This window comes from Cottoperca gobio, chromosome 11, assembly GCF_900634415.1.
Source record: "Cottoperca gobio chromosome 11, fCotGob3.1, whole genome shotgun sequence".
NCBI lineage: Eukaryota > Metazoa > Chordata > Actinopteri > Perciformes > Bovichtidae > Cottoperca > Cottoperca gobio.
The window spans coordinates 11265715-11292436 of record NC_041365.1 but is presented as its reverse complement, the minus strand read 5'-3'; the positions used below and the strand labels follow the sequence as shown (position 1 = coordinate 11292436).

Here is a 26722-nt window from a genome sequence, read left to right as displayed (position 1 = left end):
ATGAGTCTGAGATTTTATTTTCTAAGGAAAATCCAGGGAAATTTCAAGTATGAACAACTATGTCAGCATAAGTTCATAGATGATTTGAGTAGGATTTCCCTTTAGTGAGGACAGCAGAGGAGATGAAGAGGAAGAGAGGCGAGAAAGATGGTGTAGCAACATATCAGTTCCAGTTAGCCACAATGGTTAAAGTTTGACTGCATCTGTAGTTACTGACCCCCGTATCGCTATAGAGATACAAAACTAGGTGAACTGCTGCGCAAAACAAAAACGGCACGGGAGAGTTTAACACAATGTAAGAGCCTAACATTTGTGAAATCTTTGATCAAGAAGACTGGTCACGTGATGAAATCATCCTAAAGAGTTAAAATTACTTTCTCATTCAGTCAGTTACGTAAAACATTTATGGCTTTAATAAGACATGACAGTTACGGAAAGATCCACAATGCTAATGTTGTAGCCAAAATAACTTCATTAATGATATTTAAGAGAGTTTGAGTCCTTTTACAGGCTGCATCAGTAATGGATTTAAAATATGTTGGAGCATTAAATAATGTCTATTGTCAGCGCGAGAGCTGCTCAGCCTTCTGAGCTGCTGTACTCTTTACGCTAATCTGAGAGCGTTAGATTCAGACTTGTCCTGTGCTGAAAGTGTTAAATAAATGATACTAGATCAAAGCAAAAGACAAAAACAATGGACACCATAGCTGAATATAACAAAGATGGGTATGTTTTACCCAAGCAAGACGAATTAAGGAACCATTTTGTAAAAATACTCATTTGTCACAGAAACACCACAATACACACACTCCAAAGATTAGGACACTGATAATCAAACCCTAAAGTGCCATTTACTATTCTTTGTGAAGAACAAGTGCATCATACATGTGAAAAATAGTGATGCTTGCCAAAGCAGCATTCCAAGTTATTCATTAATAACTTACAGAAACATTGCATGAAACAGTCCACTCTCACTATTTACATATAACACACACATACAGCGTGTTGAGTCACATGTCCGCTTCTCTGTTCTTGTTTCAGACCTAAGTCCTAACCATTAATTATATTGCAAAAAATATTGAAGTCCTTTGACCTAAGAGATATTTGACAGAGGTATTTCATACGAGTCACAGCAGAGAAGACTAGCAGTCAGATATCGCCTTAGACTGACTGGCAGTCGGGTCGTTAAGTACGGCACAGATAGGGAAACTAGGCATGAATTCCAATGTTATTTTATACTATTTTAATTCGGCTATTTTATATTATTTTTATATTTTATATTTTATATTATTTTATCTGCTATTTATCTGCTATTGCTATTAATTCGGTTATTTTTATAATGGTACTTCAGACTCATTTACGTCAACACTAATTATTGTACTGTAAATGCTCTTATTCTGTCCTTGTACTAATTGTTATGTTTTTGCTGTGAAGCACTTTGGGCTTCAATTCTTGTATGAAAGGTGCTATACAAATAAAGCTTATTATTATTAAAACAACAAGATTAGTGCATGCAGGGCTGCTGTGGTTGAAGTGTCTAACAAGCCGCCCAGCTGCAACGATGACCAAGGCATGCCGTGCATGCTCAAAACAGGCCACAGAGTCCCCCGTTCTCCCGTCTGGGAGTTAGCAGCCACGATGTTGCATGCATCGTTGTGAACACATACAGACATCCTCCCAGTAAGTCTCGCTCGCATCTGTTAGTTAGGCTTCGCATCTGTTAGTTAGGCTACGTGGTTGTCAGCTGCGTGTCTGCCTGGCATAACGTTACTCTCGCTGGGTTTCCTACCGTGTATTGCAAGCCTGGGGTAACTTTAACACTAGCGAGAGCACATTTGTGACAGTGAGTATTAAGTGAGCAGTAACATTATAGCCGTTTGTGTAGCAGTGTAGTGTGTTTACAGTTTACTTGTTGATGAATAAATGCTACAACTCCTTAAGACCAAAGCCAAGCTTCCATGTCTTGCTTACTATCTGCAGATTAAAGTGAAGGGGGTTAGCCATGAAGTTAGCAACAACTCTGGCTCAGGCTCACTTAAGTTGGTCTGACCTTTAACGTGAACTAGCTATTCTTATTTTAGCTGCTCCCCCAAGTTTTGCTCAGCTTTTCTTCTAAGAAAATGTTTAACTGTCAAACTAGTAGCATTAACTGGTCAACATTCTTATTGTTAATTATTAACATCAACTATAATGCATAAAATTTGTTGATTAACGTATATTTTTGCAGGTCGGGCTGGGCGGATTGGTTCTCATAACGGGTCGGGTGGGTCACAAAAAACCCTGACCGCCGAATCACTCGTGCACACAGCTGCAGCCACTTGCTTGAAAAGCTCTTCAAACGGTACAATCACACACACACTCTTAAATAGCACAGAATTATTTTACTAGTAATAGACATTTTGTTACCCTCTCTTGGACCGTAACCTACTTCACCCACAGGACCGTGAACCCAGTAGTCTGGAGATGAACATACCAGCATTGACATGAGTGAAGAGCAAGCAACACAGAGGGAAAATGAGACAGCTTCAACCAGGGCAACTCAGTTTATGGCAGCCCTTGTGTCCTGCCACATGCTTGACTCCAAATCTGATAATTGCGTAGCATACATGTGTAGAATGTAAAAACCAGATTGGATTAATGACTAGTTGCCCTGGAAGAGAACAGGAAACAGACGGAATGGCAGACAAGGCTTTTAAGAGAGGCAGGCTGCATTGGACTGTCTAAAAGCGGGTGTAGTGTGAAGGGTCTTCCTACAGGCGCAGCTCATCAGCGATGAGGCAAAGGAACGAGAGCAAAGAGGGGGGAGAAGAATGGTTGGTGACACAAGGAGGAAGACGGGGACGGACAGGTTTTTTTCCTTTTTCTCCTCTATATTTTGGCATGTGGTGGCACTCACCGACTCCAGGCCCGGTGACAGAGCTGGCTGGCTTGTTTTGTGCAGAAGCGGCAGCGGCCACGGCAGTGCCGTATCCGCCCTTACAGAAATCCCCACTCCCTGAAGCCTGGCCCACATCCTCATAGCCTGCAACAGTCAGACACACAGCCACAGCCCACAGCGTTAGACACACCAGGCAGGGGAAGCAGACCTGCCTCAAATAGCTTTTTGCAAATAATTCATAGCGTTTGTTTGAAACTGTGTACCACATGGACAGGTTTTACAAAATGTTGCCAATACAGATGGTGTCAAGTCCTCTAGGAAACCCACTTAACTGACTTCAAAATACTTTACAAGTAATTATCTGAACTTTGACACTAAATGCATCGTCCTTTGTGGCTAAATCTGTCCATCTGGTACAACAAGAAGGTCTAAATCAACGCTAACATCATTTGCAAATACTATTTGACACAAGTCTGAGGGAAGGAGGTGGGGGAAGTGAGGGGGCAGGCAGGGTGTGTGGGAGGGGGGGATGGAGAGCGAGCTTGAGCTGGATGATGGCAGAAAGCAGCAGATGGTGCAGCTTAGAACAAATGAGTGTAGCACATGATGTGACCAAAGGTGAATATTGAGTGATGAATTAAAGTATGAAAAGAAAAAACATCACTGAAAAAGAATATAAAGTGATGGAGTAGATACCAGAAAGCCACCGGGAAAATATGAAAGAAAATGGGCTAAAAGAGGAGTCGATTTAAGAAATATGGGAGGATGATGGGTGCTCCATTTGTTGATGTTTAAGATGAATGTGTAGTAGAATGTGAATCCTTGGGGCAAATGACAACTTCCTGAAATGAGCAAAGCAAGCTATGGAAGACAGCAGGAGACCGATAATGTAACCCCCTCTGGTATTTAAACTGGTACAGCCAGGTGCCACTGTTCAAGCCCATCTTCCCCTTCCCGTTCAGTTTAAATGGCAGATATTTTCTTGCCATTGTAAAACAGCTGAATTATTGAGACATGTTCCTTGTGTGTACAGGCAATGAAAACTGGGTACAAGATGCAGATGCATTACCAATATTCTGACAAAACTAGACCTCAATTATAGATCAAGCTCAATCCGAAAACTTTTTTGATCAACTTTGAGGTCAACAGTTCAAGTGATAGACAGCAGACAATAATGCGTTATGAACCATTAGCAACTACCATGACACAATAATAACAAAAGTATTGACACAAGCATCATGTTTATGCTTGTAGATGCTGCGGCGCTCAAATTAAATATGCACTCCACACCAATGAGAAATCAATGGGATCATTGTGACAAACAGCAAAGAGCTGTCGGTATGCAAGTATATAGAGTAGGACCTGCATGACCCTCTAAACATGCCGCTTCAATATCGTTTAGTGCCTCACCAGTGCTGTATCCATGAGAACCATAACCAGTAGCCTGCTGGAAGGGAGTGGCTGATGCATTGACGCCGACATTCACACCGTGCTGCTTTGACGAGGTAGGAGCCACCTGGACAAAAATAAAACCATGGCATGTAAAGTCATCAAGTGGTAACAAAGCAGGGCAGAGTTCGTCTTGTGGGGTCACGAGATGCAGTTTTCTTCTTGTTGAGTCAGGAAGCACAGAAGTAATCTTATACAGTTCCAGAATCATCTCTTCCATTTATGCACTGATCAATTTTGATGCGATACCCTGCTCCTGCTCAAACACATACATTTCTTTCAGCGCCTTTCAATTGTACCCGATAAAGTGGCTTACAATTTGCTTCTCATTCATACACACACACATTCATCCAGCAATAGTCACACAGCTGCCATGCAATGCGCTGGTCTGCCTTATGTGAAGAGTGCTGAGTGACATGGAGAAAATCAAATATCACAATATGTTTGACGAAATATCTCGATATCAATATTGCAATGATATTGGATTGGCTTATTTGTAGCTAATAGTTGACTTCGTATTCTATCGTTTCTGTACATTGCACTTTTATTTGGCTCATTTGAAGCTATTGTTAAAGGATTTCACCTATTTGAAGCTAATGTACTTGCAAGATTCTTGCTGTTCGGCATTGCATCCTCATGATTTTTTGCACTTATTGTAAGTCTCTTTGGACAAAAGCGTTAGCTAAATGAACTGTAATGTAATTGTAGGGCTGACTATTGGTGCTTTCACAAAAATATTTACACAATGGGATTTTTCATAAATAATCAGTAAGGTGTATATAATAACTAAGTTGGTAAAGGTGAATCATAGAAGAGCACGTATGCCATATTACAATATCCATAATCCCAGACAATATCTAGTCTCACATCAGAATAATTAATATAATATCGATAGGTTGCCCAGCCCTAATAGAGAGCAACTTGGGTTTCAGTGTCTTGCACAAGGACACTTTGACATGCTCACAGAAGGAGCCAGGGATCAATCTGCCAACCTTTTAATAAAAAAATGACAACCCGCACTACCTCCTGAGCCACAGCCACATAAAAAAAATACTCTGGGGACAAGTAAGACTGTAATGAAGCCAACAAGTTAGCTAGCTTGTGGAGACTGTTTCTCACCGGAAACACAGCAGGTCCGTACTGGAAGGTATTGGGCAGGCCTGGCATGCCGGTGTAGTACGGGAGGCTCGTGTAGCTGTAGCCAGGCGGCAGCGCGGGGTTGAGGAAGGGCTGCTGTGTGGTGTGATGCGTCTGGGTCTGGTTCTGTTGTGTCTGAGCTAATGTGGTGGCTGGAGACGGGGATGATGCATCACCTCGACCAAACTTTGATAAATCACCTGCAAAGACGGGAAACAGAATGGGATGTTACTTAAAGTACAAATGTCCAACCTGAGATTAAAAAAATCAAATCAAATCACAAATAAAGGAGATAAAGAAAAAAACAATCCATCAATTTTTGGATTGTTGAGGGGCGCCATTTCTGATAAGATGTTAAACTATTCATGACTTGAAGGAACAATTTCAGCTAATAATCACCCAAACTTATCCACCGCTGTTCTTATAGGGCATGCATTCATAGTTTCATAGATTCCTTAAATAATGACATTATTGGCCAGGGCCCGCACTCAATACACCATTTCTAAATGTTAGATTGTTCATTGGTATTGTATCGTTAAATCTAATTATAAAAAATAAAAAAAAGGCATCTGCCCAATATTTCTCTTTCACCCAGTCAGGCTCAGTTTCTATCAACAAGCAGAAAAGGTGCTCTATATTTAGTGCAAGGATAATCATACAATTTCAACTATTCCTTTATCAGCTAAGCACATGAAGCTTATCAATAATGTAGCAAACTGCTGAACAGACATAGTAAGCTCTTTTAAAAGACACAATTGTTAGAAGGCTCACCAGAGTAAGGGTTGTTCGTCAGGCTGCCGTCTCTGCCAGTCAATGCTGTTGTGGGAGTTGCAAAGGGGATGCTGTAATAATCCTGTAGAGAGATAAATGTTAGTAAATGTTATTTTTATAAAAATACTTGACATGAAGTAGGCAAGTATGACTTGTGCATAATGTTTTTATTGCAGGAGTTGAAGACTCACCAGCGGTATTCTTGTCTGTAGCATCTGTAGGTCATCATAGCCGTACACCTGTGGCTGAGACGAAGCAAGACATGCGTTAAATATTACTATATCAATAATACAACATACACACTGGTAAAGCTCAGATTTTACAAAGACTGGCAGGAACTTACAGGGTAGGCGTGCAGTAGTCCAGGGGCCATGATGTATGGGTTGGGCAGTAGAGGGGGCACTCCAGGTGGCAGGTTTGGAGGAGCTTTCCCTGCATGCACAAAGTTATATAAACCACAAAAAATGCATTTATTACTCAACAAGCCAATACTAAAAATAATTTACCCATTGCTTTGCTATGCACCCTGGCAAATAAAGATATGCATGTACAATGAAATCACCACATAAACTACTACTAGATTTCAATCTGTTTTATCAAACCAAGTGCTATTAATTTCTCCCTAAGCTGCATCAGTAAATGACAAGACCACAATACACCATGTGATAAACTATGCACTGGCATAGGGAACAGAAACGAAAACAAATCAAATGCGTTTGTGTGAGAGAGAGACAGAAAAAAGCCTCAGGAGCAACCAAACAGTGTAAGACTCAGGAAAATGGAAACTAATTTGTCCAACCCAAATTCTGACAAAAGCATTGCGCTTGTATTAAATAAAGGGTCACATTCTGTTATCGGCTTTTGAATTAAAAATAACTTACTTCCCAATAAATCTATTGCCATAGTTGCATGGTAATGCATACAACCACCTGAAAACATGATGAAAATAAGAAACTCCTTGCCACCAAACAACCATATTGGTTACACATCAGCATAACCAACAAGCTCTCATTGGCACACAGAGATTAGAGGTATTCATCACCTGGTCAACTATATAGCTTTGATCATAACAGTGAAAAAATAAGGAATTAAAGAACAGCCAACACCAAAAAAGCTCTACTTAATGTCTAGTACTGAATACACTCAGTGGCAAACCACAGCTGAGGCAGAAATGTAACAATTAGAAATGTATGATAAAAATGGGTACATAATCCTGGCAGTGTGAAGCCCTGACCCTAAATTACTGAGGCTACAATTAACTCACAGGTAATGCTACCTGTAGATTGACAAGTAAATAAGACAGCCAATGAAAAGAAAAGCTAAAATATGAAACATTTTGTTGCACAATTTCAGTACAAGATTTAGATGTAAAACTGTTGAAAAGAGGAATGGCTATCGAAGCGTATTTTTCATGTTTGTGCTCGTGTTTATGTCTAACCTGAGGATGCTGCAGAGCCGCGTGAGGAAGTAGCTGAAGAAGGAATGGCTGAGGAGATTGAAGCGGCAATTGCTGCAGCTTGGACACCCATGGAGGCAGGGTTGAGGCCCATGGCCAGACTGCTGACGGGGCCGAGGCCGGCGGCAGCCAAAACTGTTGCAGAGCCCATAGTGGAGCCCTGAGGGGCCCCTAGGGACACCTGCGCACAAGCCACAGTGGAAGAGGAGGGGACTGATGACGGTACGGAGGAAGGAAAAGAGGAGCAGTGCAGGCTTGAGTCACCGTCTACAGTTGGATGCTGTAGAGACGGAAGGAAGAAGATAAAAAGATGTGGTTAGGATTGATGAGATTACATTTCCATTAGAGTGAATGGACATCTAATGTGTCCATCTGCCATCACAGGAAATGCAGCTTTGAAAATGCTCAGAGATGGCGGGAGATACACTGTCCAGTATAAGCATGTACACGCAACTCATGGTTTCTGTCTGGTAAAAAACAACCTTTTACTCTTTCAAAGCTCGGTCCACATGATCTCAAAATACCACGTGCATATGCACAGTAGTGCATGTAAAAATGTAAGCTGTGCGCCAAATTGTCAGCTCTGTATGCACCGGTGCAAATAACTTGGTTCAGAAAATTTGATTATGCAGGGATGCTAACTCACATTGAGCTCACACAACTAACACTTTGCACACGTACATTTTCATAGCGTCACGGTGCCAAAAGAGGACATTGACAGTAAACGGACAGATACAGAGCAGCACAATGCAACACTGTAAAAAAACCTGGTCAAGCCAGCTGCTGCTTGGATTTTGAAGCGAATCTATTCATACATAAAAAGATGAAGAAAGACTCACATTACACCAATAATTTATTAAATATCATATATTAAATAAGATGTAAACAGTTTCCATAATAGGTTTGCTTAGAAGCGCAATGGATTTCTGTTTAAAATGGTCCTCATTATGACTATATACAATTTGAAGTAGTTACACTGTACAGGGACGGTCATCTCAAATGATACAACAAATTGAAAATGTCTTACGTAAATTAAATGGATAAGTTTACTTTTGAGGTTTGCTGAAATTTGCAAAGTAATCCTGTTCAGGATGACCCTGAGTATGACCATGTGAAACTTGAATTAATTAATTAATGAACTTTATCTATGTAGCACCTTTAATTTGAAGACATTGTACTGTACAGTTTGAGAAAAAGAAAGAAAGCGAGAAATTCAGCTATAATGACATTACATCACTGACTATTTCATCATATTTGACTGTCAAATAAAATTAAAGAGGCGAGAAAGATGGACAAATACACCAAATGGTTCATAAACATTTTTTTGGTGTAGGTAAAAAATTAATTCAAAACTTGTGTGCATCAGTCTATGTACAAAGAAACAAAAAGTATTTTAAGCCCTGGTTCGTTATAAATACAGAAATAAACACAACAAGCTCACCATTAAGCTTGAGTTGGATGTCCGGACTAAAGATGGAGCAAGGCTGTTCTGTTGTGATGGGTGAGAGCTGTAAAGAATGACAGGAAGGTTCAGAGCACCACTCAACTATCTCCAAATCACATTTACCGATACTCAAGTTATGACCTCTGGGTGAACCCAAGATACTTGTTAATTTCCTACATTATCATGCGTGTTAATTTAGCAGCATCTCACTTGTTGTGCTGAGGGGGGATGCTGCTTGGAGGCAGGTCTTCCCCGTGGCCCAGACCGCTGTGGGACGTCTGATTGGATGTAGTCAACAAGGAGGCAGGGCCCGTGCCGCTGTCAGTCAAATTGCCCATGCTGGAGACAGGCGTGACTAAATCAGAGACAGACTTAACTGATACTGCAGAGCCTGCTGCAGCTGGGGAGGGAGAGCGAGAAAGAGAGAAAGAGAGAGAGAGAAACATTACTGGAATAAAGAAAAAAAGCTTCCATTCCATGTGGAGGAAAACTTTCAAAAATGCTTTTGAGAAAGAAAAAAAAAACCTTGTATATAGTAACTTACCCTCCCCAGAATGTGTTGCTTGTATTGAACCGAAGCCATTCTGTAAAACCAACAATGTAGGTGAGTTCACAGGTTTCTATGGAAACAGGCCATTCTCATAAGATGAAAATGTTGGGGAAATCTGCACCATCAATGTACGTCCACTAAAAGTGCTCGTTTTTGCCACAGACCGGCTCAGATTGTTTGTGTCATGAGAAGGACCCTACAGAAAATAAACTTTACCTATCGCTTTATCCGGTCTGTTTGTTATTGTTTATTGCGTCTAACCAAGTCTTACTCAAAATCATCTAGTTCTGAAAACTCACATTTTGTCCACATTGTTGAAATCAGCCAAATATTCAGCCATAACATTGAATATACTTTAGATGACACTAAACTATGCTTACTGTACTTCCACACAACAAAGTCACACAACACCGTATTTATTTTCTTCTGTAGGGTCCTCGCCATAATCTTGTCAGACACCTACAATAACAATCTGATGCCGTCAGTGTAGTAGTGGACGCACACTGACTGTGCTGAATTGCCCTGAGCGGTTACATTGCAGCCCACTTAGTGGTTGGCGGCTGCAGCATTCTCATTCAACACTGGACTAATTTCATCAATTGTTGTCGCCATTTGAGTTCAGGTAAATGATCTCCAAATGATTTTAGCGTTTTAGTGGTTGCCGCAGATTAAACAACGCCTTAAATCAAAGCCTTTTATCTCTACTACTGAGCTCTAACTCTAGCCACTAATCTAAGCACTATACTAACATAACACCAAATTTATTAGAAGGTTCACCAAGTTTAAGTGAAAAAGAGGGAAGCTGTGGCCTTACCTTGGGCTGCATATCCTTCTGAGGGGAGGAGGCGACTGAGGAAGGGTAGCGTCGTGTCTGAGACGCTCTCTCGTACATGTCCATCTGACTGGAGTTGGAGAGAGCTGGAGTTGATTCACTGCAGATTTTAATGGTATTGACAAGATTTTGTTCTTAGGGAACAATAAGTTGTTCTGACTTGAAAATATGATAATTACTACTTATGTTTTAAAGCACATTTAAAACATGCACTTTCATTCATCATTACAACCCAGTACTTCCAATAATGCTTCATAAGAAAAACTTTCTTAATGTCCAGCAATAATAAAATACAGTAGGGCTGTACAGAATAGTTTTAGTTACATTAGAAAGCTTCTATTGAGATTTTTGAAAGAAGACTTTCTTTAATGAATTTAGTCTCACACAGCCAGATTTACCTCCACAGTGCCGTCAGCTCGGGAGAAAGGTCTGACTCCACATTGTTATATTCTGGTATAGGGGGAAAACACCCCTTCTTGTTTGTATTTCTTTAAACCAAATCACAATAGTCTTGGACGGCACTAAGCACAGGATGCAGCGATGGTGCCACCACTGGAATCTATTTGTACAAATAGTAGAATACCTATAATATCAGTGCAGCCTAATCTTTATCTGCAACTGTGCAGAAATACCGGGGTTAAAAAATAAAAAGAAGCTGCGCAGCATTTTGAATGTTAACATTATGAAAAAAGCTTAAAACTATTTGGTACAGTCCTAAAAATAGTATAAAATGGTAGAATAAAATATTTTACTGTCAGACATCTCTAAAAGAACCTACAAAAGGGTGTAAATATGAACTTCATCTTCAAAGTGTTATTAAGTTGCATTTGTGGATGTACCAACCTGCTGGGGCTAGTGTACAGACTGTTCTGGACCTGGTTGGCTTGTGTTGTGGTAGCGGGGTTCGACTCGTACTCTGGTAGAACTGGTTCTGACCCAAACTGCAGTGCTCCAAACTGAAGATTGAGGCCCAACATGTCTGTTGAGCCAGGCATCTCAACCGCCATTGCAGGAATCTTAAAATAAGGGGCATTTTAAGATTAGTGAAAAATAATGAAGGATGGTTTCTACCATCTCAGGAGTTTGTTTTTACACATAAAAATTCAAGTTGGAACAACAAATTAGGAAGTCTGCAACAATTTCAGTAAACAGTTGAGAGTTGATGTAAGAAGAAACTTTTTATTAATTCACATAGCCTATTACATATAACTTATGCTCACATGCAAATTGTTATATGGTATTAGGTTGTAACAGTTAGTTGCTGTCCATGGATAGTGACGTAGTTTAATTCATTAATTAGCATTTACACTTTTAGCCAGGTACAGCATTATTTCAGTTGTTATTTTTGCAATATTTAGTCATTTACTGCTATATTAATGTTTTGAATGCCATATGTAGAACCTTTAGTATGTTGTAATTTGAATGCAATTGTTACCTTTGTTGTGATGGAAGTCCTCTTCTTCTGCTGTTTGAGTTTATGTTGCTGCAAAGGCAGAGGACTGGAACCCTGGGCATCTGAGGAACTTGGGGAAACTTGCTGACCTAGAGAAGGAACTGCTGACATTTTGGGAAGGGAGGAAGCAGGCGGAGGCACCACATGGGACGAGGAAGAAGACGAAGGAGGCAGGCCTTTGTCCTGCAGGAAAACATCCAACATGGACGAGGTTGAGGTGGCGGCCTGGTAGGGCTGCCGCTTTGTAAAGGGTGTATGGACCGCAGACTCAGACTTCATATCTGGATAATGGAGAGGAGAGAATAAAAAAGTTAAGTTAGTAAAGAAACCCTGACAGCAGTTCAGATTGTTCTACATTGAAATAATTAAATATCTATGTCATTATCCTTAACAAGGGGATTGAAGAAAGATTGGAGTTATTACAGAAGGATGTCATCTCACCATATTGTCCCAGTGAGGTGGCACTGGTGTCCCAGGATGAAGGGGTTGTATTGGGGGGTCCAGATTGGGAATGCTGGGCTGCCAGCTGGGCCAGTGCTTGGGCCGTTTTATATTGCTCCAGGAACTGAGAGCCAGTTGTCCCTGTGCTGGCTCCTTTAGGGTCCCCCACATCTCCAAAACCCTTGCTCAGCATGCTGACCTGCAATGTGAGCAGATTATGACACTCGGTTATCACAATAATAAAATATATTGGTGCCACATGGGCGTAGTTAGGACAGGGTGTCAATAGCCCCATCCTTTCCCAGTTAGTCTAGGAAGTGGTTGAGATATAAAACTCATTATCAAAGATTATTTTCATCAGTAAGTAAAAACAACGAGCCACGATGGATACAAGCACATCATTTAAAAATGTTTTAGTCGTTTTTTTGGTAAGTCTCACCATGCTGTGCTGGGTGTAAGGGGTGCTGGTGGATGTTTGGGAGAGCGGCACCCCTTGCTTGGAGTTGCTGAAAACCAGTGACTGGGACAAGGAGGAGGGCTGGGTGGCCTCCATGGGGGGGTTTTCTGTCTCTGAGGAGGAGGATGGGGGAGTCTTCCCCAGGAGCACCGCAAGGTCAATCCTAGCAAGGTGGAAATATTCATTATAACAGGAGGACATTTAAAATGAGGGATGGCTCGATAACACTTTCTCTTGTCCAATACCTCGAGGATCAGCGGCTAGCAATCGGATACAGTCTTCTCCCCTCTCAAACAACTAAGCTGTTATTACATTTGTATCAATGAACTTTGTTTAGCCTAGGCATTAATAAAACATCAGGCTCAAACTGAGACAAATATGCGACTCCCCTAAAAAGGTAGCAATACATAGCCGACAACCCGACTCAGTTATGCAACATTTTCTTTTTACACAAAGAAATGTTAGCAGCATTTTTCATTGGTCATCACCATTCAACAGTCACAATTTTCGTGTGACACAAGCTGCTCATCTGTGTTACTTGTGACACATCTCTCTCAAAGTTTAGTTTAGCATTTACGTGACAGTTAAATCTTATAGATCGTATTAGATTATAATCGTCTTTCCCTCTGATATCCGAGCCAATGATTTGGCCAGTATCAGAACAATACCGAGTATCGGATCATCTCCAATTAAAACATGATCTGTATCAACAACCATTATTTTCACTACAGCTACAACTTTTAGGGCTGCAACTTCCTATCATTTTAACAATCAATTAATCAGCAGAATACTTTCTAAATTAATAGTTTGGTGTATAAAAACATCAAAAAATAAAAGAAGTCTCATGATAATTCAAGATGATTTCATGTTTTCAGTCCAAAAGACACATTCAGTTTAGTATAGTGCAAAACAAGGACACGCAGACAAAACTTCATAATAGAGAAGCTTCAGTCATGAAATATCTTTTTGTGATATTTGACATTGAACAAGTAAACAGTGAAACCAAGCAACATTTAAAATTATTCTCTCAACCAATTCCTGGAAATCACAAGTCGGGCAAATGAAAGTGCAAAAGGGACCCACCTCTGTCCTTTGGTGATGGTTACATTCTCTTGAGGCACAGGCACGGACGCCACACTGGAAGCGGTGAATATCTTTGTCTCTGAAAGCTGCAGAGGAAGATAAAGTAGAAGATGGAAGACGTTATAGTTGGACAAAACAAAAACAGTGAAACTACGCTAAAATCTGTTATAAACTTCTCATTTAGCTGAAGAGGTTTTCATTTAATACATCTAGAGCTACAGCGGTTGTATGAGGTTAAGCCCAGGAACACTCACATCCTCATTCCAGTCCTCAGTGCCCCACTCCTCAGTGGCAGTCCTCCAGGCGCCTGTGAGTCAAAGAGAAACAGTTCAATACTATCGAGATAGGCAAAGAGATTCAAACAGAATGAGGGATGCATAGAAACAACAGAGAAGTGAAGACGGGTTTACCAGGAGCAGAGTCAAACTTGGGCGGGTAATTTGTTCCCTCTCCTGCAGCGTATTCCAGCCCTAGAGACAAAGACAGAGGAGACGAGATCAAAGTTCAATGTAATGAAGAGATGATTACACTTTATTCAACTGGACACGCATGATATGGATGTAAAGATCTAAGAAGAATACAATGTGCCTGGGATTTGTGTTTTAAGTAAACAGTGTGCATGGATGATGAAACTTCTCGCCCAGAATCAAAAAGCTACTTTGAACAAAAGTGAACCTTCCTTTCATCTTCACCGCAGGAGCTTCTTTGGGATGCTGATTGATTTTTTTTTTTTTTTTTAATATAATAATAAAATTAAAATAAATAAATAAATAAATAAATAATATATATATATTTTTTTTTAGAACTGTTTGGATGGTAAACAGATGCTTCATTGAGAAGGGTAACATATCTTATTGGTGGGCAACCTTTCTTAATAAATTACTTACTAGCTCCCTCCTCAAGCTCCGCACTTCCCGTGTTGTTCCAGGTGCTGCCCCCTCCATAGTTTTCTTCTGTCTGCGCTGGCTCGGTATAGTCAGCAGGGTTGAATGTTCTGGGGAGGAGAGCGATAAGTGGGTTGAATTGAGAATCAAGTGTATGTACTGACCAACAGCTGAAGGTTTGTCAGCACTACAAAATAAATTTCAGCCATAACTGGGTGCCCACATAATAGTCAGGGGTACTTTTCTTTTTTTAACTTACCTTCTACAGGTCAAAGTTTTGAAAATGTTAAGCAGAGGCAGACCCCATTTCAATTCTTAAGAGCTTTTAACCACTAGTGAGCTTGTTTTTTTTTTTGTGCCTGCATATAGAACTGTTTGAATAAATCCCCTGCTCTGCTCTTATCGTCATTAGGCTTTTAGCTAATAGAAACACTTCAGAAAAGGAGTGACTGGGGTTGTAGCAGGAAGAGGAAAGGATAAGAGACTGAAGTGAAACCATTACTGAGTTTGTAAAGTTAAGACATGTAAATAAGGATATGTGAGCATTTAAATACTGTTTTTGTTGCTCCTCAACTCTTTCCTGCTATTGCATGTCTTTCATTAATCTGACACATCCGTGTATGCTGAGAAAATTACAGCTGGTGCAACCTAGCAACATGAAGAAGTACAGGGCTTTTCTTTTGAGTCAAGCCAAGCCAATCCGCTTTCATTATTTGTCTAATATCCTTCCTGTACAAATCTGAGGGCATTTATGGCTTGCGTGAACGGATTTAACATCTAATTTCAGGAAGGTTGTATCTTTTTCCATATCCTATTAATAGAATGAGGAGTAATACTTTCTGTTTAGTTAATCCCTTATATTACGACATCCTATTTTATGGCACTCAAAAGTCTCCCTACAGAAAACAAGAATAACAGACACACCAGAGGCGATGCACTCACCTCTCACCTCCTGCAATATCATATCTGGGCCCCTTATCAATCTGGCTTTAGAGGAAAAATAATGGCAACAATTACAAGAAGCACAACAAAGTAAAAGTAGAAGATAAAGCTTTTGTTTTTTCAGACCACAATCCCGAGCAGCAGCGTAAGCAAAATGCCTTCGATCTGCTGTCTACACCTGTCAGTCACTCTCTAATGCAAGGCAATGCTTTTAGTCATGGTGGATAAATACAGTCCAAGAAACCCAACTCAGCCACAAACACAAAAACCCTTGCTAGATGAGAGCAGTTATGCAAGAGTAAATGCAGTAATCTTTCCATTGATGCAGTTAATGCCTAAACAATCTCAGGAATTTCAATGGTACCTTCTATCACACAGATGCATCATCTCAAAGCTATTATTAAACAGCCATACAGGATGCTGTTGTGAATGCATCAGTAGGCATTCAATATCTCCTCCATTGAAAAGGTTTTCCACCTCAAGTCAACTGGTCTTATTTGATCTCACTGTTATTATCCACTTTTTAAGAAAATAAGAAATATTAGGGCTGCATGATATATTGTTTCAGCATTGTCATTGTGATGTGCGCATGCGCAATAGTCATGTCGTAGGACGTGCGCTGTGAAGTATGGCAAATTGACTCAAAAACGTCATGCTACCACTGTTTTGCTGCACAAGAGTATCATTTTCCACAACTTATATACAGAGGAGAAGGCCGTCTGATAGCACATAACTTACTCTGACTTAACCTCTTACAGTGTGGGGGAATTTACCCGAAAATACCTGCAAAACGACAAATTAAAAGCTGCTCTTCAACCATTTGCACCATATGCATGGTTTTGGTCCCATTCAAAAGATAATTATTGTATAACTTATACAACTTATAGCTCAGAATTACTCCAAGTGCTTCTGGCACTGAGTAATAGTGGTCTGAATATACTGAATTTGAATAAAATAAACTATCTGAATTTCTTTGTTGAAAAAGATGCCTGAAGATGGGTATAGCTGGTAGGTATGAGCTGGAAAACACAATAGGAACATAGAATCAAGTATTACCAAGTTCAGGTTAAAATTTCAGAACAAAAACACAAAAACACAACATATTAGACAAGTTCTTCTTAAGAGTAACACCAGGCGTTCACAAGCTGTGCAATTTGGAGATATATTTATTAATAAAATATTATTTGTATTGCTCATAAATAACCATTATATACCCATATTCCCTGTTAGTAGTAATGACAGTCTAAGTGAAGTATAAACACATGTGTTTTTTTTGTATTTTCTTCTGAACTTGAATATAATAAATACAATTTAGAAAAATAAATAACATTTGTAAAGCATGGAAGCTCCGATTGGCTCAAATGAGGTGTCAATCGAACGCTAAGAGGCCGGTCTCCATTTTGGAATCATGACGCACATCTCTGCATGCGCTGGAATAACTTTTTTACCGAGTATAAACAGAGATTCACACACACAGATCAGCTGATTTCAAAGATTGCAACAGCTGGTTATGGGCTTTTATCAATGTGAAGATCACTATTTTACTGGAGTCGATGTATTGGACCTTTGGCAATGACAGGACTGTTTTCTTTTATTATTACAGGATTATTATGAGGCTTCATAGGCGAGTTGGCTCAAAGTTATGATTTTGATATTGATTTTGCTTGCTAGTTTGAGGAGCCGATTGTACCTGCTGTTGTGATTGTGATCTCAAAATCTAAATAGACGAGATTCTAAGCTTTCTAATGAGGTATGGCATGGGCACCACATCCAGCATGGTGGACTGTACACAACACACGGCAAAATAAAACTCCTGCTGTGCCCCGCGGGCGGGCCATCCACACGGTAAGAGGTTAAGGGTTCTTGGATACACAGTTTGTTGCTAGTGAGTGACATGCAGGCTCAGCATGCACAGTGAACCACCAATCACTTCTCAAGTCATCAAACAACCAAAGCAGTCCCCGCTAGCCCTTGAAAATGGACGAGGAACAGGAGAAAAGCACCGAAAACAAAGATTTGGTTGCAAAAAGAAACGCAAGGTCAGTTGTGTGGAAAGGATGATGTTGACCAAAACGGGTACCTTGTCATTATCTGGTAAGAATTCTTGTATTTTTTCATATAGCAATATATATTGCTCATATATCTCATGAAAAAAATATTGGAATGCCAATTATTTCCAATATCATGCAGCCCTAAAACCTTGACCAGCTTCAATTCATATAAACAGCTCAGCCTCCACCAGAGCAAAACCACACTTTACTTTAGTTTTTGTAGCAGTTTCCTACAATATCAACCATTATCAGGGGATTTGTATACATGCTAACTTGGAGAGGCATCTATGGATACAACAAACTGGGACTCTTATCTCTCTCTCTTCTATGTCTTTGCTGCAAACTAGAGAATTCAAATACAAAGGCAGCTAACATCCCAAAGAGGCAGCGTGTATATGTGCCAACCAATGCTGTGGTACAAGTAATACAACTGGCTACATAATGAATGCATCTCCTCTACACCAGGCAACATCAGCGATAGAGGTTATTATGCAGCCGTGTTGCATTTAAGGCCAACACCACCCTGGATGCAACATTACAATCTGAAGGGCAGTGATTCAATTCAGTTTTTAAAACCATGATTCGATTCAACAACGAGCCAATACCTTATATTTATTAAATACAAACAAAACTATCCCTATTTTCCTACAAAGCTTGAAATTCTAAAATAAGAGGTTTCCGTTACGTAATACCAAACACTGAAGACTCAAACAGTGTTGTCAAACTGGGGCAGCTTTAAAAAGATATATCTTCTATATTGCATTAAATAAGAACTAAAAAGAATGTGTCTGAGATTCTTGAATCGTGATAGTTTCCACATCTTTAACCATGTAAATCCATTCTGAATATACCAAAAACCTGATTTGGGCTTGACGGTGCCAATGTTGCCTTTATTAGGGAAGTCGTAATAATTCCTCATTCCTCCTAAGTGAGTGAATTTGTGTCTGACATTCTTGGCACGGAGAGGTGCATCTACATTTGGGGATACTATTGAATCAATTTATCAATTCCAGCCGCATCATTCTCGTCATTTAAGTTTTACACCAACTTTAGAACAAATCTCTTTGATCAGCTTATTTATTAGCAATGATGAAGTGCGGTAGTCGTTTCTCTTGTGAGCTCACAGTATTCATTTAGTTTGATTTAGTGCATGCTACATTTTTTAAGCGTATATGTGTGAGGTGAATGGTACATGGTGCTATAGCATCATATTAAATGTACTAGCACAATGTACCAGCAATAGACAGATGCAAACCTGCCAATCACACTCTAACAAACTGATCAAAGACATCTGCTTCCAGACAGCTTCCTTTAAAGCCACGTTTTATTTAAGTCCTCCTGACACTGAAGCCAAGCTGGTTAACTGTGTCCGCTAGCAGCAAGAAGCAAACGCAATCACAATACTGTTGTGTGGTGTGAGGTGGGGGGGGTTAGGTAACATAAAAACACCTCAGCTAGCACTGCATGCGATTGCAGGTGGGAAGCCCCAGTACTCAGCTCACCAAAAGCAAGCTTAGTTTGTAGACAGTCAATATCTGGGTCCACACTCCACAAATACTTAAAATTGTAGCACATTTTCACAGCATCATGGAAACACAGAGCATACAGATAAAACCTTTAAGACGTTTTGTTAGTTATTGCACCACCACTTGAGCAAAAATCTGTGAATTACAACAAAAATGTTTTAGTTTCATTCAATTCATGCCTCTACGTTCTGAGCCTGAGTTCAAATATATAAGTATGGCACGATAACAGTAGCTTTGAAGCACAAATCCAATACCTTGTACTAGCAAGGGTGAAAATTAGTCAGGCTTCTCTTGGGAGGAAGCCACTCAGCCGCTGACCTCACTTGAGAGCCACATGCACTACTTCAGCAGACCAAGAAGACTTAAAGATCTATAACTGCAGAGTAACATCCCACCTAACTTCTTATAATCAAAAAAGCAAGAAATTTGTTGCGACAACTACATCACCTATGAAATAACGAAATGTGCCAAGAATGTCATCACAGTTGAGAGAAGTACTTCTGCTGTTATGACACCTACTAGTAAAGCTGTCAGTATAAAATGCCAATTCATCAACTGCATACACGCACACCCAATACACACAATACATCGAACAAGCAAAATACATATGGATTATGCTGCAGCCTCGGGCCAGAGAGCAGAGACACCCTTCTGAGTGGATCCATCAAAATTTCACTCTAAATAAAATGTTTAGACATTGTGAACTCTGAAGAGAGTTTTTCTGCCAATGCTTTTCTTTCCCACTGGCTGATGCACAGTCTCCCTGCTTTGGATTAGGGATAAACAATAGGCTGGGGTCCTGCTCTCTGGTGACCATGGCAACAGGTAAACGTGTAACAAAAGGCCCTCTGGTTTAAGGCAACGCAGGTGTTCCCTTACCCCATGCCCTGCGCTGAAAATCTGCCTCCTCGCCGACCAGCTACTCCTGGGGAGACAACAAGAGCTTACTTCAGTTTCTTAGCTTAACAACTGTTGTCACAAGAAAGAATGGCAGCAGTTAAATAAAAACCCACCCTTGATACCGCCTCGTTTTCATTAGATACATTTCCTTCCCAAACGAGATTGTCCAAGGAGGATTACAACCACTTACCGACAGTGCCTCTTCCTCTGCCTCTTCCCCTTCGGCCTCGCTCAGCACCTCTTCCCACTACTCCAGCCTTGCCTGCATCCAAGCCATTCTCCTGACCACGAACTTTGAGTTAAGAGAAAAAGACATCATATTTTGACACTACACAGATGTCACAATAATCATTTCAACTAAACTGTGTTATAGCTTAGAGACAAACTGAATCAAAAGCTGTGCAGCTGCACCAGAGCAGGGTAGCCCTTCATTCAAAATGACACACACGAGAGCTGACCAATGACTCATTGATCTCCACCTTCAAACCAAGATGTGTTGTCATGATACTCTGATTCGTTTCACATACTTTCATGCAGGTGATGTCAGAAACTGCCATTTTTTTTTTTTTTTTAAACGCTCCCCATTTTCTTCTTTCAGTAATTTTGTCGCAGCGTTGCAACATTTCCATTCTTAACTTCATTGAACAGATGGAACACAATGTTCCCATACATTTACAGGCCACTGTTGATGCAAACAAAGACTTTCTACTGCTTTTTTATTTTGAACTACAACCCCATTTGACAAGGATTAGGATTAGTAGGATTCCCAAATTTCAGATAAATGTGGGAGTCCTGTGGGGCTCTTGTGTGCTCATGGGTCACAAGCATAGCGTTTGTTTTGATAGTGAAAGATGATAATATTGACAGGAGAGGAAATTATCTCATGTCGCAATTTTAGGTGCTTTGTTTGGCGAAACAAATATTCATATTTTACAAAAGATACCTAAAAAATAAAAAACAGCAAAAAGGTGACAGTAAACACTTACACTCTCGTCCCCTGCTGGCTCCACGGCCTTTGCGTGGAGCTCCACCTCGACGACGTGCCACATCCTTCTCTCCTCCCTTCTCCCTGTTCTCTTTCCCTTCGTCTCCGGTCTCTGCCTGGCTAGTCTCCTTCTGGCCTGACACCCCTTTCTTCTTCCCCACCATTTCCCAAGAGTCCTTGGGAAGAAATAAAGACAGCAATAAGCTGATGGACTCATTGACATTGTACCGAGTCATCAAGACAAAAACCACCACTAAAGACAAATGAAGGTTCATTTAGGTGTATTTTAGGACCGCTGCCATAACAACATGACAATGTACCCAACCAAAATATGATCAGAACTAGAAGAAATGTAAACAGAAACAAACAAGTTGGATGTTGAGTGTTGCTTGGTGGTTAGTATGACATCGACTTGAGACAATTGAAGGGTCAGCACGCCAACTGGTTATAAAATATGTTCCTGGTAGTTTCTCACCATAAGTCTACATCTGACAATTTCCGAGTTGGATTTTACTTCTCAGCTTGTCACAGATGCAGAACATTAAGGTTGTTTGGGAAAGTGAAAACAAAAACAAACTCTGTTCCTCTTGTCGGTAATTCTCCAGTAAGCAATATTGAAGTAGTTAATTTTAAAGTCTCTCTACTGAGCCATTATATTAACAATCCAGGTACCTGACAACCCTTATCAGGTCTGATTAATGCACTGGCAAGACACATTTCCACTCTCTGGTTTCCATTCCCCCTTATGTTCTACTAGTTACATTTTTATCAAAGCTTGTATACAACTACAGGGGCTTATTGAGTTTGTCCTTGCTGCACTTGTGTTGCATGGCCAATTCATACATGAAAGTTTCAATCGATTGCTGCATTTACCTCTTGTTTGATAATGTAATAAAGACAAAAGGTGAGTTATAAATTAGTGGAAGGTTTAATTTTTCTTAATGAGTCAGTGAAAATATACCAGGGGCAAGCAGAAGTGACATACTGACCACCAAGGAAGTACAGAAAATGTGTTTACAGTTAACTTCTTTTTGCACCTTTTTACCTTTACATTAAGGCTGCACAATATATCGGGTATTTTTTTTATCATCATCACAATGAACTCAGTTATTTTTTCAAAGTGCACGTGCAGTCATTCAATTAACTCGAAACAATTATTTATTGTTGCCTTTTGTGTTCAGTTCAATAAAAGACTGTCGGGAATAATTGTCTCTCATTTTTCTTTATTCAACAAGCAATGCTTTGTATTTTAGCAGTATACTGAAAGCAGCAAAAAGGCCAAATTGATTACACTTAAACATCCGTTTATCGCAAGTAATATTGTTGTCGCGATATACAACAACGTTATCACATTTTTCTCAGATCGTGCAGCCTTACGTTACATAAAATATTGCCTGAAGCAAGTCCACGCTCATACCATGAGATACAGCCACCGGATCCGTACTCTTACAGTGTAAATAGTTAGTCCTCTATCATAGCCATCTAGCCCGGAGTAGCACTGATTTCTCCAGAATATGGCCCTCACAACATTAAGCCCTCACACAAAGCCAATACTCACAGTGTCTGGGCTACCCTCCAGCAACACGTTAATGGCTCTGTTGACATCCCCGTTGCAATCGTGCAGTGCGATCATAGACTCATCCTGGTCCTTGCCTGTGATGTCAATAAGCTGCAAAAGAATGAGTAGCATGATGAGACACAGAGGTGACCCTGGCTGACACGCCTGACATCTCATTAATAAAAAAGGCTCTTATGTAGACTTAAGCAAAATGTTATTAAAAAAATTAAAACATACATCAGAATACAGGGTTAGCTAAAGAACAGCAAGCCTGCTACCAGCAGGGATTCAGCAACTTGGTCACTTCAGGTTCATTTTCCATAATGACTGGGACTCCATACGCTCTTTCAATGCCTTTAAAATTACTACACACTTTAAAATAGAGTATGTACACGACAACAACCTCTTATCAAAAGGTCCTGATGACCCGATTACAGGACTTTCTGACCTTAGATGCCATTTTAGGGTCTTTTTTAACTTCGACTTTGAATTAATCACATATGATTTATTGCCAAATTCTGTATAACGACACTGAAAAGAAACAGACATTTCTAGAGGGTCATAAATGATTGAGAGAGACTATTTATGTACGAGTAAATTGTTTTTTTAAGGAAAATGTGTTTGACGATATCTGGGAAACCAAATAATTTTATACATGCAATATGCATAATAAAAGAGACATACATACACAACCAATGCAAGACACAATAGACGTAATAATATATGTACCAGAGTTAAACACAAAATAGTGCTACGTAATCTTTTTCAAAAGGAGCTACACATAACAGACAGCCTAAGAAGGACAAAGGATGTGCATCTGCTCACCTGTTTGACCTTCTCTTCAAAGTCTGCATCATTGTGGTCTGAAATCATCTGTGCGAGCCGGATCTGCTCTGCAGTAGCCTGTTCCAAGAGAAGTGAAACATCCAATATTTGCAACAAACACAAGCACGAGATTTACATTCTTTTAAAAAGCAGAAAAGGACAAAATTATATTAAGCAATTTATTAAATATTTAACAACTTTTCCATGCACATATTATGCCTCACCCAACATTAAGCACCACTGTCACTGGCGACTAGAGGTCTCGTTAGAGTCTAAAATCCATAAATCAAAGATCTGTCCAAACACTACATCGTTATTATCAAACGTGTGTGATGTTAGTCAATCAGTGTAGTTCAGACCCATGCTGTGATCCCTAAAGTCTAAAATCAGAGATTCCCCTCCCGATTGTGAAAATACGGTGTCAACAGTCCTGATTACCCTGAGCCCCTTTCACTCATCCACTGTAACCCTAACATCATCTAGACATTACCCAGAGGAGCTTTATGCGAGAATGCAAATGTCAGAATTATTCGGACCGGACATCAAACAGAATTTACCCTGCCAGCTCCCTAATACTAAGTCTGTGTAAGATCCAAATGAGCCTTTGTGTGAATAGAGCTCATTGTCACGGTGAGCGAGCGGGTGTATTGATGACGTTTCCATCATGGCTCGGGTGAAAGCGGAAGAAACCAAACATCAGAGGCTGAAAAATTAGGGCATTTACATGAAGACGCCAACGAAGAAGTCTAAGTAGAGAGACGACGAGAATTGGGAACTTCTCTCTGTAAGGGCCAGTGCTGAAATCGCACTGGTGAAATCAAATTCATGAATGGCGACTTTGTACTTATACTACTGTTACTCCATTATATTATATTTAATTATTGTGTACTCGCCACTTCTTGTTCTTTTGCTGTAACTAGGTAAATTTCCCCATTGTGGGACTAATAAAGGATTTCTGATTCCGACTTGATTTTTTATGACCAAATTACAAACCTACAACGCAAGGTGTAATCCCCATCATGTTGCGACTCTTGCGCGCTTTACCCAGGCGACCCCCCTCCCTGTAAAAGGCATCATTTGTCACAACCTCTTACAGAGCCTCTTATGTAGTGCTATGATATTTGAGGTTATATTAAATACTGATCCTACTGTTGATGTGTGTATTATGTAGCTTTGTAGAAACTGTGTGTGTAACAAAACAAGTGACATTTGGTAATAAAATGATTTGCCTACATTCAACCATGGTGCAAATCACTGTGCATCCAGTAAAAATGTGACAGGTGGTAATGGTGGGGTTACCTGAGGCCTCTGCTTGTGCTGTGTCTGACTCTGTGTCTGGCCCTGCGTCTGATCCCAGCTGCCACGGGCTCGGTTCCCGCCCATGGACGTCATCATTTACAGTATATACAAATAACAGTATTTACAAAGGAATAACACCTGAGGAGAAGAGAATGAGAGCGGTATTACAGACCTGTGACGATGACCTATTTATGCCATCATGTACATGTCTGCTACACTTGAATACTACTTCTTCAAACTGCCTGGTGGCTTATTGCCTAGGGGTGGCAAGCGTGTAGCAGTATCAAGAAGACAGCATCAGCTTTGTTCCCAGAGACGCCTGGAGAACGTTTACAAAGGGTGTTTTTCAGTCTCTAGATAAGTCAATGTGTAAAACCAAAGCTAGCCGCGGATTTGACCAGGGAAGCAAGAGTGACATGGTACACTACTACGCTCAAGGCATAATGTTAGCCAATGTATTTACTTCGGAGCATTATGCAACCCTTTAAAAATAGCCTTGGTGGGGTTTTACAAACCTATATTGTGAAACAACAATACAATATTGCACCCCATGATAAATAGATCACACTGTTTTGAAGATAAAATGAGAGCGCAAGGATACTAAACACATAACATTAGTTAACACATCCGACTACATCTCTGCTCGATTAACCTTGCTAACGACAGCGGCTGCTTAATCTTGCACACGTTACGTAAAACCCTGTTTGGACTATCCCACAAAACAAGCCTAAAGCCAGGGCCTGTCGAACATATCCAATTCCACTAGCCAGCCACATGGCCAAAATGCTAGCCAACTAGCTAACGTTAATACTTGAGGGAAAAGCATCCAGCTATGAAGTCCTGGTGGGCTTCCGCTTCTCACGGCTTCACCTCATGGCGACAACGAGGCTAACTGTAACGGCAGTTGGCTAACCAGCTAACTGAGTGCCGATATTACAACTGGTTAAGGAATGCTGCGTTGTCAGCGTTAGCTGACTTAGCTTGATAGCCAACAAGTTAATTAGCTTATCAGCTAACGTTACTAGCGAGCAGTGAGGCTTCATGTTCAACCAAACCAAAAACGCCCATGCCACCTCGTTGCCACTAGTTGTCTGCTAACGAATGTTAGCCATGCTAAAGTTAATTAACTAACGTCGTTTGGCTCAGCTAGGCAACGCTAGCCAGTTAGCTAGGTTAGCAAAGCTTAATAAACTGCACCACCACTCTACAACATTCAGCCCAAAATATATTCTGATGGCCGGGCTCTCGACATAGAAATCACAGAGGCTAAAAGGTAGGCCTGCAGGCCCCTAAAATGAAAATAAATAACAGGCGATACTGACCAGAAACCCGGCTCAATATTAGACACTGCTACACAACCGACCGACAAGTGGTCTCGTTGTCGACCTTCTAGTCGGATTTAGGGCAGGATATAATACCTGAACCCCAAGTTGATACAACTAAGTTGAGAAAATATAGCGAACCGACTACTCATCACAATAAGCGAGAGACTGAATTTACCTGTTTCTTTTCCACTCTGACACCACGGAGAGCTGCGTCACGTGGTTTACATGGCGCTTCGAGGAAACTGGACCCACGACATGTGATCAGATCGCTAAAATAGTTTAATATTATCAGCGGGGTTATGACATGTCAGTGGTGAGGATGCACGACACAGATAATAAACTTTAGCAAATTGAAGGATGAGGCATCTGAGGGATTGGATTGATCTAATACGAATTATATGCACAACATTTCAGTGAATTTGACAGTAAGCACTCATTGAAAATATTCAGAAAGTCTCACAGGTTACAGACCACAC

General features: G+C 40.4%; 1 protein-coding gene across 13 annotated transcripts in view; it reads right to left on the bottom strand.

Moving 5' to 3' along the window:
* Positions 1-26514, bottom strand: part of ubap2l (ubiquitin associated protein 2-like) — a 31005-nt gene extending 4491 nt beyond the window's left edge. For 2 of the 13 annotated variants that reach the window (XM_029442611.1, XM_029442612.1), the window contains exons 1-27: positions 26244-26399; positions 24922-25059; positions 23623-23700; positions 22798-22908; positions 21241-21415; positions 20445-20546; positions 20234-20279; positions 15778-15822; positions 14839-14945; positions 14362-14421; positions 14206-14258; positions 13952-14037; positions 12851-13031; positions 12412-12610; positions 11953-12251; positions 11361-11533; positions 10500-10617; positions 9680-9719; positions 9346-9535; positions 9133-9199; positions 7674-7971; positions 6579-6667; positions 6427-6474; positions 6236-6317; positions 5447-5664; positions 4289-4394; positions 2897-3022 (exon numbers count right to left, since the gene is read on the bottom strand). In XM_029442611.1, coding sequence (XP_029298471.1) covers positions 2897-3022; positions 4289-4394; positions 5447-5664; positions 6236-6317; positions 6427-6474; positions 6579-6667; positions 7674-7971; positions 9133-9199; positions 9346-9535; positions 9680-9719; positions 10500-10617; positions 11361-11533; positions 11953-12251; positions 12412-12610; positions 12851-13031; positions 13952-14037; positions 14206-14258; positions 14362-14421; positions 14839-14945; positions 15778-15822; positions 20234-20279; positions 20445-20546; positions 21241-21415; positions 22798-22908; positions 23623-23700; positions 24922-25017 — 3193 coding nt within the window. In that variant the 5' untranslated portion in view covers positions 25018-25059; positions 26244-26399. Of the gene's footprint in view, positions 1-2406; positions 2458-2896; positions 3023-4288; positions 4395-5446; positions 5665-6235; positions 6318-6426; positions 6481-6578; positions 6668-7673; positions 7972-9132; positions 9200-9345; positions 9536-9679; positions 9720-10499; positions 10618-11360; positions 11534-11952; positions 12252-12411; positions 12611-12850; positions 13032-13951; positions 14038-14205; positions 14259-14361; positions 14422-14838; positions 14946-15777; positions 15823-20233; positions 20280-20444; positions 20547-21240; positions 21416-22797; positions 22909-23622; positions 23701-24921; positions 25060-26243; positions 26400-26421 lie in introns of those variants that run through there. The other 11 variants (XM_029442608.1, XM_029442610.1, XM_029442615.1 and 8 more) reach the window with 7 other exon arrangements.
* Between the last annotated feature and the right edge of the window lie 208 nt (positions 26515-26722).